Genomic DNA, 12,389 nt, shown 5'->3' on the forward strand with positions numbered 1-12,389 from the left:
ATCGAGCTCACACTTTGGACATCAGCCAAAGCCCCTGAGGCGCCGAACCTGCACTGGCAACACCAACATCCCTAGAGAGAAACTGCAAATATTATCGTTGCCAAGCAACGTCGCACCCCAACGACGTAGCAGCTCTGACTCCACCTGACAGAGACAAACGAAGAAGCTGGATGCCACCAATACAAGAAAGGAGCCAAGAAGGAGAAGGCCTCGCCAAAACCTAGGAATCTAATGCTTCGAGCTGACACAGGAGTCCGCCAACAGTAATCGATGCAAGGGTAAGGTTCTCCAAGACGATGCCCCCATGAAGGATACGATGTGAAATGCCGCCACCGTCCGTCCGGAAACCAGAACACAGCTTTCACCTGGAGATTGATAGCGATAAAGAAAAACGCCATAATGACGCCTCCAAGAAGGGAAACGGCGCCATAGGGCGTCGCCGTCGTCATGCCAGCCAAGGGCTAAGCAAGGGTTTCGCCATCAATTTCCATCCATTGCCACCACCACCTCACACAACAACCGTCGACGAACCACCACATCATCTTCTTAGCCACCAGTTAGCCCAGTCCACCACCCCACAGTTCCTCCCCACGCACACCACCAGGCCGGGCGGAGAGAGGCAGGAGCACGCCGCCAACGGGCGGCAGTCCTCCCCTCGCCGGCACGCGGCCCTCGCGCCACCGTCGCCGCCGCAACACGGCCCTCGAACTGCACCGCCACCACCGCAGCGCGGCCCTCGCGCCGCTGTCGTCGTCGAAGCACGGCCCACCCTCCGCCGCCGTCGTGGCAGTGCGGCCCTCGCTCCGCCGCTGCTGCCGCCGCCAACGGCCTTCGGCCGCAGCACTCCGTGCCCACGACGGAGCCGTCGCCCTGCACCGCGCGGCCAGATCCGGCCGCGGGAGCACCGGATCTGGCCACCGCGGTGCCGGATCCCCAGCCTCCCTCGCCGTCGAGCGCGCCTCCCTCCGCCTGGCTCGCCACGCTCCGCCCCGTCTCCCTCGCGCCAGAGACGACGCGTCGCCGTGGTTACGCCTCGCCGCCGCCATCCCAGCTCCCCGCACGGTTGTCCAGCGACTAACTCCGACGGCGGCGAGACAGAGAGAGGGGAGGAGGGTGGGTGGCGGCGGCGGCGGCTAGGGTTTGCCCCTGAGCCTCTGCTGTTGGCTACAGATTGGCTCTCCAGACTCCACTTCTTTCTGAATCCACGCCGGTCAATGATATGCAAACCTTGGATGATTGAATACAGTTTGGTACAGATTCTCATTCTGCCAAGCTCAAGCTCAGCATGTACTTCACCTGCTATGCTATTGTACCTTGTTCACGACTTCATGTGATAGGCTAGCTAGTTTAGCTAGATATGATATTGCAGTTTTGGCAAGGGATACCAAACTAGTAACAGCAGAATAATTATGACATAGGTGAAGATTTGGTGAAGTAGGAGAACAAACTCCGGTGGCTGCCTGAAAATGATCAAATATGGTGTTTTGATTGAGCACAAAAAATGGGGCACAGAGCTAGAGACCACATTGGTCATTAGTCATTACTGCTTCCTCTGATTCCCTTCACCCAAGTGTTTGTTTAGGTATTTGTAATTTGATTAGGAACTCAGCCTAACCCTTGTACACTCAAACCGTCCCTAAATTAATATTTACTGTCAACAAAAATAGGATTGTGGTGTCAACAGAAATCTGTTCAACTGCCCTGCTGTGTCTTTTAGTTTCTTTCTATCTGCTAGAATGGAAGTAAGCAAACAAATCATCTAACATCAGAGCTAGGTTATCTAACATGGAATTCTTTTTTTTTTTTGCGGTGGTAAGAAACCATTACCAGACCTTGCTAGTTAAAAGAAAAAATCATAAGAATAAAAGAGGAGTTGGGGCAGGATAGAGCCATGGCTTGTCTGTTGAGGCAATCTATCACCACAATTGGGCTGGGTTTAGATGCCATCCACAATCCTCCTAGACCGAAGTCCAATGTAGCATAGTAACAGAAACAAAAAATTCCATTTACCTCCCTCAACTATAGGCTGAGTTTGATTTGCATCCCCCAACCATAAAACCGGATATAAGACTCCCTCACCTATTAAAACCAATGCAAATTAACTCTCTCGACGGTTTTTACTAGGGGCGGGTTGGACAAGAACATCTCCGCCCTGCTCCTCTGCGAGTTTCCCTGACCCTAGCCCCGAAGGGATGAACGGGGCGAAATCAATCCTCATCCACCGTCCTGCACAAAGTCAAATCTTCCTCCAATCAACACAGCACAATGAGTAATAGTAAACAACACATATTTTGAAACTAGGGAAAGAGTCAGATCAAATTACAAATACAAGCTAGAAAACCCCAACTCACAATGAAATCAATTGAGCACCAAAATATGTTCAACACAATAAAAAATAGAACACCACATCAGCGGCTACAAAGTTGGCTAGGGGCTGGATGGCGGCTGGCAACGCGGTGTCTAGGCGACTCAGTGAGGAGGAGGCGAGGCGGCACCGCGAAGAGTCTCCGTCCGACAAGGAGGCACGCCGCGGAGTCAACGACCAACGAGGAGGCATGGCGGCACGACGAATAGAGATTAACCGACCTGGACAGAATTGGCAAGAGTTGTCTGCATAGATCGACGAGATGTACAATCCTTGAATGATTGATTACGGTTTTATATACGACGCCATTGTTATGTACTCTGCTCATGCATCTTCTCCTGCTCTACAATTCTAAGTTGTTCATGTCACAGTTTCGCTAGAATTGGCAAGACTAGAGAAGCTGAGTAGCTGACCAATACCCAGCCACAAAACTGCTAGCAGCAAAATAATTAAGACAAGAGACTCTCTAGAAAATATTTAGTGAGGTTCAGCGAGGTGTAAAATTAACAAGAGACCCGGGAGCTGCCTCGATCCACCGCTGCGTCAGAATATTCAAGCCGTCCTGTTCTTGCAGCCACTCGCAGCCGAAGCCACCAGCACCACCAGCTGACGTGTCATCGCGGCAGCCTGACGGTCGAAGTTCTGTATGACGGTGTACTCTGCTCATGCACCTTCACCTGCTCTGCTCTACAATTGTAAGTTGTTCACTAGAATTGGCAAGACTAGAGAAGCTGAGTACCCGACTAATACCCAGCCACCAAACTGCTAACAGCAGAATAATTAAGACAAGAGACTCTCTAGTGAAGATTTAGTGAGGTTTAGCGAGGTGTGAAATTAGGAGGAAGCTACCCATCGGACGTCCGATGCTCTAAAAAAAATTGGATGGTCAAATGTTGCAGTTGATCAACAAGTGAAACATTAAGTTATATAGGGTGAAACAAAAAAAATCAGCAACTGAAACATTTAAATATTTTATGAAACATGGTGAAGATACACGTTGAAACATGTCGTTGTCACGTATAAAACAACAAGTATTAACAGATTGAAACATGTGTTTTTCTTTTAACAAAATATAATCATACGATATCTTGTTGTAAAGATTTAATTAAAACAAATATAATGGTGTAATCGGATCATGGATTGGATAAATAATTTAAGAGAAAAATCATTTTGAAGCTTGCTAAAATACATGCATGTGTGCATAGATGAGTTGGATTGAGAGTAGTATCAGGTAGTTTTAGAAATTTTATGAAACACACTGAAAACGCACATTGAAACATATCACTATCACGTATGAAACATTTTATTTTAACGGTTTGAAACACATGTTTTTCTTTTGACATAATATAATCATATGATATCTTGTTGTAAAGATTTAATTGCAACGAATACAACGGTGTGATCGGTTCGTAGATCGGATAAGTAATTTAGAAGAAAAAATATTTAAAGAGAGGAGAAAAGAATGAAAAGAAACAATTACGTATGTATGATGCAGTAATACGGTTCGTCCGTAGGATAGATGAGGTGTCCGATATTTGTGTTTCTTCGAACGTTCGGTATAAAGCGTTTTCCGTGAAATTAACAAGAGACCCCGGGAGCTGCCTCGATCCGCAGCTGCGTCAGAATATTATTCAGGTAGCTGAAAATTAGCACTACTGGTGTTTCGGTTGAGCGCAAAATAAGGGGCAGAGATAGAGATCACTATGATCATTACTGCTTCCTCTGATTCCCTTGGCCTAAAGTGTTTGATTAGGAATTTCTATGTCACCATCTTTCCTTGATCTTGTGTACCCCATAAATTATATTGTCGATCTTAAAAATCAACACCATCCCAATCCCGTCACCCTCTCGTCAACGCGGCGCAGGCAGCGTCCTCCTCCTACCCTCAATGGTAGGCCATGGCGTCGGCCGTGGGGGATGTGAGTGTGACGCTCCTCTCGTAGCGCAAGGTGGTGAAGATCGCCGACCAGCTCACGGGTGCGTCAGATCTGCTCTCCTTTGTGGGGCGAGGATGACTACTTGTCGCACTGCCACTAGTTGTGCCGTCCATCTTCGCGCCGAGGCCCGTACCTCTTCCCCACCAACACCTGTGTTGGGCCTCATCGGCAGCCTCCTTGGGTGGCCGCCGCCGGGCGGTCCCCTTTGCTACCGTGACGACCTCAGCGCACCCGTCGGCCACCTCCACCTCTCTCCAAGCCCTCTCTGCTCTCTAGTCTGTCTGCGAGCATCGGCTCCCCCACTTCCATGGGCACCTCCCAGCAAGCGCCAGCCTCAGGTGCGGCAGGTCTCAGCGGCGATGATGAAGACGACGAGCTGCTAGGGATTGGCTTTGGGGCTAGGGCTGGTGAGGTGGCGAGCGGCAGGTAGAGATGGATAGCGACTGAGATGAGTCAAGGAAGAGGAGACCAAGAGAGGAAGAAGCATAACTGCCATGTGTGTGTCACGTAGGACAAAAACCGCTCCAAAGCGAGTCAAGGGGGCAATCCGTTCAGTATGAAAAGTTGAGGGTGAAGGATGTTTGATTTTGTGGTTTATGGAAGTAATTCGTACTCACACAATAGTACATAGGGGTAATTCAGACTTTTTCCTATAGCATTAGATAGTGATCTTTAAAGCTTTTTCCGTCCAAGCCACACATCCTCTCGTAAACGAATTTAGTTCCATTTTTCAACAGAAAAGAACCTGGACACAAAACTCATGTTTGACCTTCATCAAACCTAACAGAAAGGGAGAATCGCTTGATTTCTTTTCAACTAAAGAAATAATTTTCTTCCATCAAATTTGTTTCAAAGAATATTTTGCCACACCCCTTCCTCATTTATTAACCTGAATAACCGTTTGTGGAGCAAACATCTCATTCAAGTTTAGAATACCCAATCCACATTGACAAATAAATTCTTGATATATTATAATCAGGTTTTTTTAAAAAAATTCCCCAAAGGATCGTAAAAAGGTTAACATAAATATTGGTACGCTCCTCAACACTGAATTAATAAGAGTTGGATTACTACCTGCAGATAATAATTTGCTCTTCCAACAACTTAGCTTTTTTTTCTTTTTTTAGATAATAGCTTTTTTTTTCTAAAACATCTCATCTACTTCTTTCCAATCATTATTTAGCTCGATCCCCTAAGACCTAGGTTTTAGTGTGTTAAACCCATTTGGCATATTTAGAGTTTGGATCGATTGTAGTGATTAAATCCGTGGATGATTTTGTGAGTGGAAAGAATGTGAAAATAAGAATGCACCATGAATTTAAAAAGAAAAGAGGAGTTAGACAGGATAGGGCCGTGGCTTCTCTCATGATAAATTGTAGTGATCAAATCCGTGGATGATCTCGTGAGTGGAAAGGGTGTGAAAATAAGAATGTACCATGAATTAAAAAACCCTAAGACCTAGGTTTTAATGTGTTAAACCCATTTGGCACATTTAGAGTTTGGGTCGATTGTAGTGATTAAATCCGTGGATGATCTCGTGAGTGGAAAGAGTACGAAAATAAGAATGAGTACGAAAATAAGAATGTACCATGAATTTAAAAAGAAAAGAGGAGTTGGATAGGATAGGGCCGTGGCTTCTCTCGTGATCGATTGTAGTGATCAAATCTGTGGATGATCTCGTGAGTGGAAAGGGTGTGAAAATAAGAATGTACCATGAATTAAAAAAAAGAGGAGTTGGACGGGATAGGGCCGTGGCTTCTCTCGTGAGTAGATAGGGAGTCACCTAGATGTTTTCGTTAGGCGGCATAAGGGCCGTGGAGTTGGACAGGATAGGGCCGTGGCTTCTCTCATGATCGATTGTAGTGATCAAATCCGTGGATGATCTTGTGAGTGGAAAGGGTGTGAAAATAAGAATGTACCATGAATTAAAAAAAAAGAGGAGTTGGACGGGATAGGGCCGTGGCTTCTCTCGTGAGTAGACAAGGAGTCACCTAGACGTTTTCGTTAGGCGGCACAAGGGCCGTGGCTTCTCTCGTGAGTTGGCTAGCACGAAATATCAGATAGTGAATGCTAGCATCCGGCACGAGACCCGGGGGAGAAATATCAGATAGTGAATGCTAGCATCCGGCACGAGACCCGGGGGAGAAATATCTCGTATATACCTCGATCCCTCAACAACATTCACTAGCATCCGGCACGAGACCCGAGGAAGAAATATCTCGTATATACCTCGATCCCTCAACAACAGCCAAACCTTGCCAACTCCCGCCCCCCCGCAACTGGGATTACAAGCTCGCACCACCGAGCTCGGCAGGAGCATCTCGATCATGTCCTCTTTTATACCGGTCTAAACCGATGTAGATTTTCCATGTGGTACAAAACATTGTTCTTATGCGTTACGCGTGTAGTAATATGGGCTGTGGCTGAATTAAACACAGGCCGGCCCGCAGTCCCAGTAATTATCATATCTGGTCTTATTATGTTTCGTCTCATCGTGATTTTCCAGAATCAATGTGTCCTTGTGTGGTTTGGATACAAAGCCAATGACCCAATTTTGCATAGACGCGTTTACAATCTTGAAACCCAGCTACAACCATGGCCGGCGTCGCCTCCCCGAAACGGCAGAGCAAGATTGCACCTGACGACCACGACGGTGACTGCGGCCACGACGGTGCCGACGAACGGTCCATGAGCCGGTAGTCGTCGGCGGCGCAGAGCGCGAACGTCGCCGCGGCGAACAGCGCGACGGCCGTCATCATGTTGGTGATCAGCCACGCGGTGACCCTCCTCGACGCGCAGCCGCCGCCGACGGCGAACAGCATCAGGGAGCACGGCGAGCGACGTGGCGAAGGTGCAGGTGTTGACGATCAGGTACAGCATCGCCTTCCCGGCCTGGTCCCTCGTGACGGCGGCCGCCGCCGGGTCGGCGGCGAGCAGCGCCGCGAACCAGTCACGCGGCCTCGGCAGGCATCCACCCCGGCGGCCGCAGCGCCGCCTGGAACGCCATGGCGGCAAACAGCGTGGCCACCGCCATCAGCCACCCGCGCATGCACAACAAGCCATCCTGTTCTTGCATCCACTCCTCGCCGCCGCCGCCACCAGCACCACCGGTTTTCTCACTAACACCACCGGCTGACGAATCTCCGGCGACGGCGGCGGCAGCCTGACGGCCGATGTTCTGCACGACGGTGGGGCCATTGAGAGGGACCTGGATCGTTGTGTCGCCGATGTCAATCACCAGCCTGATGTTCTACACGACGCAATTGATACACACACATAATAATTAGCTAAATTAATGAACTAATCACCATTAAACATACTAATCAACACATTATCTTAAAAAACATGCTAATCAACAGTAAATTGCATGCACTTCAGCTGAGTTGAGAGATTTAACCTGGACAGGATTGGCAGAGTCGTCGGCGACAGATTAGATCTCCACGTCTCACCGAATACTCCAAATTAGTGTACAAACATCCGACGTGACATGAACTAAAGTTTAGTCTCTATATCCTCTGCTAGCATTAACATGATACTACGTACGTCTGCCATATGTACCAGCAGCGAACACACAACAATACATATATTGTGAAGCACGTCCATGTCTGTGTTTGGAAGACTGGTATTTTTCATGAATAATATTTTACCGTTGAAAGAAAACTTTATATTTTTAATGTACCTCTACTATCTTTAGAGACTTCAGAGCTAGTAAAGGCGTTTCTAATGCAGTGAAACATAATCTTCCCTTTCGAAATATGACTTAAACAACAATGTCACAATTTCGATGAGGTCTCATACAACATCGCAAACATCAAACACAGTATCATAATGGAGCGATTATAATTTGTCTCGCTCGAAGGCAAGTCTCTCAACTTTATTATTGAATTCAATAAATAACCCTTATTATCAAACTCAATATTGTAGCCATATAAATGAAAATATGTCCGAAAACATAACTGAACAAACATTGAAAAAAGAAACAACCAAGGTCCTTATAGACTAAGGGAAGATCTTCAACTGTCTCCTCATCAAATTTATTCCCATTAAGATGGCTTTGCTCTCCTTTTACTGTATTGAATAAGTGCAATGCACCTATGTCATTCACCAAGAATTAAAGGGTATTAGGTATCATATAAATGTGTCATAAGTATTGGCAATAATATTGCAATTAGTAAGATTACCCTTATAAGGAAGCTGTTGTTTGAAGCCCTCGCAGTCCTCTTACTCATGCCCAGACTTATGGCAAAGCTTACAGACAATGATGACGCTTCACTCATTGAGCTCATTAGTGAGATTCTCATTAGTCTTTAGAGCTTTAGTGGGGAAAGATTGCTTATTACGCCTTTCGGCATTTAGTCATTTTTCCTCATTAACATCATGACTTATTAATTCTGTAATTGACTATTTATTCTTTTGAGTATGATAGCTTAGCTTTTAGTGATTCAAAATCTGATGGCAACGAATTCATAATGAAATAGACAAGAAAATCATTAGAAATAGTCATGTCCATAGCTCTTAGTCGCTGAACCGCGTTGATGATTGATATTATGTGTGTTGCGACACCACTTTTACCATCATCATAGCGGGATTGACACAACCTTGTAATGAGGGCATCAACATAAATAGCAGAGGAGCGTCATGTCTGGTATTGTAAAGGAGGACCTAAATTAAACTTATTCCGTACTTGTTAGCCTGTCGTCCTTTCCCTGGGCAGCTCTCGCGCGGCTGAAGAATGAAAAACTACTAGTTCAAAGCCCAGTCCAGTTACTCGAGTCGGGCCGCCGCCGTTGAAGATTTATCCTGGCAGCTTTGGTTGCACGAGAACTAGTAGATTAATGGTACTACAGGCAGCACATCCATTCTGGTAACCTCATTTCATTTTAACCCTTCGCCCATTTTCCTTGTCCAAACAAGTTCCGAAAACAAGAGCATAGCAGAAAGAAGTAAATATATAAATAGCAAATATGACACAAACAAAGGGGTTTTCATGGGAAAAAAAAGGAACTTTAATTTAATTTGTACTAGCTCGGTACTATGGATCATATACCACACACACAGTAACACTTGTTTTAAAACAGAACACAACAACAACAACGTTCGTACTAACATCGACCACGCAGTAAAGAACACGTAATTAACCCACCCAGCGCTATTAGACACCCTCCATATCGACTAACTACGGGAACATCCTGCAGCAGTACTGAAAACACAATTAAGCTAATCCTAGTCGACCATTACATGCATGCATGCATGCATGGGAAAGTATTTTTGCACTGTAGAAGTACTATCACAGAAGCTGTGGTTGCTGCTGGGCCCCTCCATGCATCAGCCCGCCCACCTGCGCCGCCGCCGCAGTGAACTCCGGCCACATGCCGCCGGCCGCCATCCTCCATGTCTCGGCATTATTGCTGCTGCTGTCCAACAGCCCGGTGGGCCAGAGCAGAGGCGCCGCCGCCGACGACGACGACGACGTCGCCACCGCTGCAGCAGGTCCGCCGCCGCCGGCGACGGCATGGTGGTGGCCCGGGCCGGGCAGGCCGAGGCCGAGGTCGAAGCCGACGCCGACGCGGCCCTCCAGCAGCGGCGCCGCGCCGAGCGCGAACAGCGAGCCGAGCAGGCCCGCCTGCTGCGAGGAAGAAGAGGTCGCCGGCGGCGGCGTGAGCGGCCCGCCGTGATGATGATGATGGTGATGAGGCGGTGCAGCGGCGGCGGCGGCGGCGGCGGCGGCGGTGAAGTGGACGGGCGGGCGGCGCACGGGGGGGCGGGGGCGCTTGCGGGTGGAGCCGCCGATGGGGACGTTGCGGAGGGAGCCGCCGAGCGTCCAGTAGCGGCGGCAGGCGCGGCAGAAGTGGCGCGGCTGCGACGTGTTGTAGTTGTTGTAGTAGCAGAACTTGGTGTCGTGCGACGCGCACCGCGGGCACTGCTCCCTGCTACTCCCTCCCACGCCGCCTGACGCCGCCGCCGCCGCCGGAAGCGGATGCTGGAGGCAGGCGGGAGGCAGCAGGAGCGATCCCGACGCCATGGACGCCGGCAGCTGCTGCAGCGCAGCTTCCATCACCTGTCCTGGCATTTTTACAAGAGCTCTTGCTAGCTACTTGGATCGATGGATGATGATTCTGTGTTTGGTTAGCAGGAGAGTGAGAGCACGGTGTATATATAGAGGCGAGGCGTGGCGATGGCCATGGTAGATGCTTCGTGGTACAGGGAAGAGGGGTGATGTAGATGATGGTACGGAGGGTGACAGAAGGCTGGCGAGAAGGGTAGGCAGGGTGCAGGGGGTGTAGGCACTGACTGCACACCCTGCCTATGTGCAGTAGCTTTCTTTGCAGAGCAAGGAATCATATGCTAGGCTACTGTACTGTACTATCTTCTCTGAATGAAGATGTGTCTAAGCTAGTAGTGTCTTGTGTGTACTGGGAGTAAACGTAACCCTGCATGCATATATGCAAGATGACAATTTTCGCAATGACCATGGCATTTGGATGGATATATATGTATGCTCATAGTAGAAGTAATGTTTTCACTGTTGAACTACAGTCTGTGCCTTGTGTTGTTTTTGTTACTACTGTAGTACTCTACGAAGTTAGTCTCCCTCCGTCCCGTAATATGAGGGTATGTATAACGGAAGATATACATAAAATATCCTCACTAACTAAAGACACTCATAGGGACACTTGTCTCTTAATGGAGACCACAACTAGGTGGGTTCCTCAAAATCCGAAACAACTACGTGAAGATACTCTAGCTCACAGTGGGTATCCCTACCAAAAAGTCACGATATTAAATTTCCTCAACTACCCCTCAGCAACTCTTCCCTCTCTCTCGTCAACACTCTCTCCCTCTCTCTCTCTCTCTCTCTCTCGCCACCGCTCGTCGCCGCCTCCCGCTCTCTCCCACCACTGTCGCTCACCGCCGCCGCCTCCCGCTCTCTCCCATCGTCGTCGCTCCCCTCTCTCTCCCTCTCTCACCCATCGCCACTCTCTCCCTCATCCTCTCTCTCGCCGCCGCCCGTCGTCGCTGCCTCTCTCTCCCGTCGCCACCGACGGAGAGCGGCGCACTGGTCGAGGTGGCGGACAGAGAGCCATGCGCGGGTTGCGATGGCCATCGCCATCCTCCCCGCCTCGCGTCGGCCTCGCCCCGCCACCGTCGCCGATCTCATTCCGGCGCCGGCGGCGGCAGATCCGGCACCGTCATGCGCGCTGGAGCCATTGCGGCCAAATCGGGATGGAGCGGCGCCAGTCCTGCCGCATTGAGGAGGAGGCCATGGCGCCGACGAAGGAGGTTGCACAGGTCGTCGCCGGCATCATCTCCAGGCCATCACCGGCATCGTCTCCCTCTCCCTCTCGCCCTCACAGCCGCCGCCGCCGCCGCTGCCCGCTCGCCTCTCTCTCTCAACACTGGCGGCTGTGAGGGCGATGAGTGAGAGGGGCTGAGGGGTGGAAGGGGAAATTTTTCGGTGGGAACGGTGTCCACAAGCCACACTCGCGCCCAACACGCTTCCTCGGCTGCGTGCCCGTGCCAAAAACAAGCAAGGGCCGCGTCCCCCAGCAGAGACACGTGTTCCATTGCGGGGGGGACTGTGCGGACGAAAAAGCAAACGGAGTAGGATGGCGTGCGCTAGGGATACTCTCTAGGGGCACGATTGTACATAGGCCAAGGGATTTTGAGTGGATGTGGCATATCCTATTATAATAATTGATCGTAGATAAGACAAGTTGAAATGAAATGTGACCACAAGCTAGCCATGTTGTTGTGCGAGGAGGAGGCGGAGTCGCAAAAATGTTGCATGTGACGAAAACCTAGGGAAGCGAGCAAGGGCGTAAAAGAGAGGACAAGGGTTCCCGGACCGAGGAGGGGGCAAATAGGCGCCTACACACTGCCGATGTGTTCCTGTCACTCACTGCCATGCCTCCTCTTCTCCCTTGGCCACAGCTAGCCAATCCTCATCAGCAGCTACTACTACTAGAATTGCTTGCTTGGCTGCAGTTGGGGTGGCCCGGCCGGCCGGCATGGACCAGCGCGGCGGCAGCCTTTGACGGATCGCGCGCGCGACCGTCCCCCACGCCACGCCACGCCGTGACAACCGA

The 12,389-nt window shown here is 49.6% G+C and overlaps 1 protein-coding gene and 1 pseudogene across 1 annotated transcript; both read right to left on the reverse strand.

Annotated features, from left to right (window-relative positions):
- Positions 1-6,870: 6,870 nt before the first annotated feature.
- Positions 6,871-7,905, reverse strand: LOC107278552 (uncharacterized; annotated as a pseudogene).
- Positions 7,906-9,284: 1,379 nt separating this feature from the next.
- Positions 9,285-10,430, reverse strand: LOC112938327 (dof zinc finger protein DOF1.6). Its single transcript, XM_026024378.2, has one exon. It carries the CDS (start codon positions 10,370-10,372, stop codon positions 9,590-9,592), a length of 783 nt encoding a protein of 260 aa, XP_025880163.1. The 5' UTR covers positions 10,373-10,430; the 3' UTR covers positions 9,285-9,589.
- Between the last annotated feature and the right edge of the window lie 1,959 nt (positions 10,431-12,389).

This window comes from Oryza sativa, chromosome 3, assembly GCF_034140825.1.
Source record: "Oryza sativa Japonica Group chromosome 3, ASM3414082v1".
In the NCBI taxonomy this organism is placed as follows: domain Eukaryota; kingdom Viridiplantae; phylum Streptophyta; class Magnoliopsida; order Poales; family Poaceae; genus Oryza; species Oryza sativa.

Excerpts from the sequence above, each read along its gene's own strand:
- LOC112938327 (XM_026024378.2), bottom strand. The coding sequence starts at position 10,372 with ATGCCAGGACAGGTGATGGAAGCTGCGCTGCAGCAGCTGCCGGCGTCC.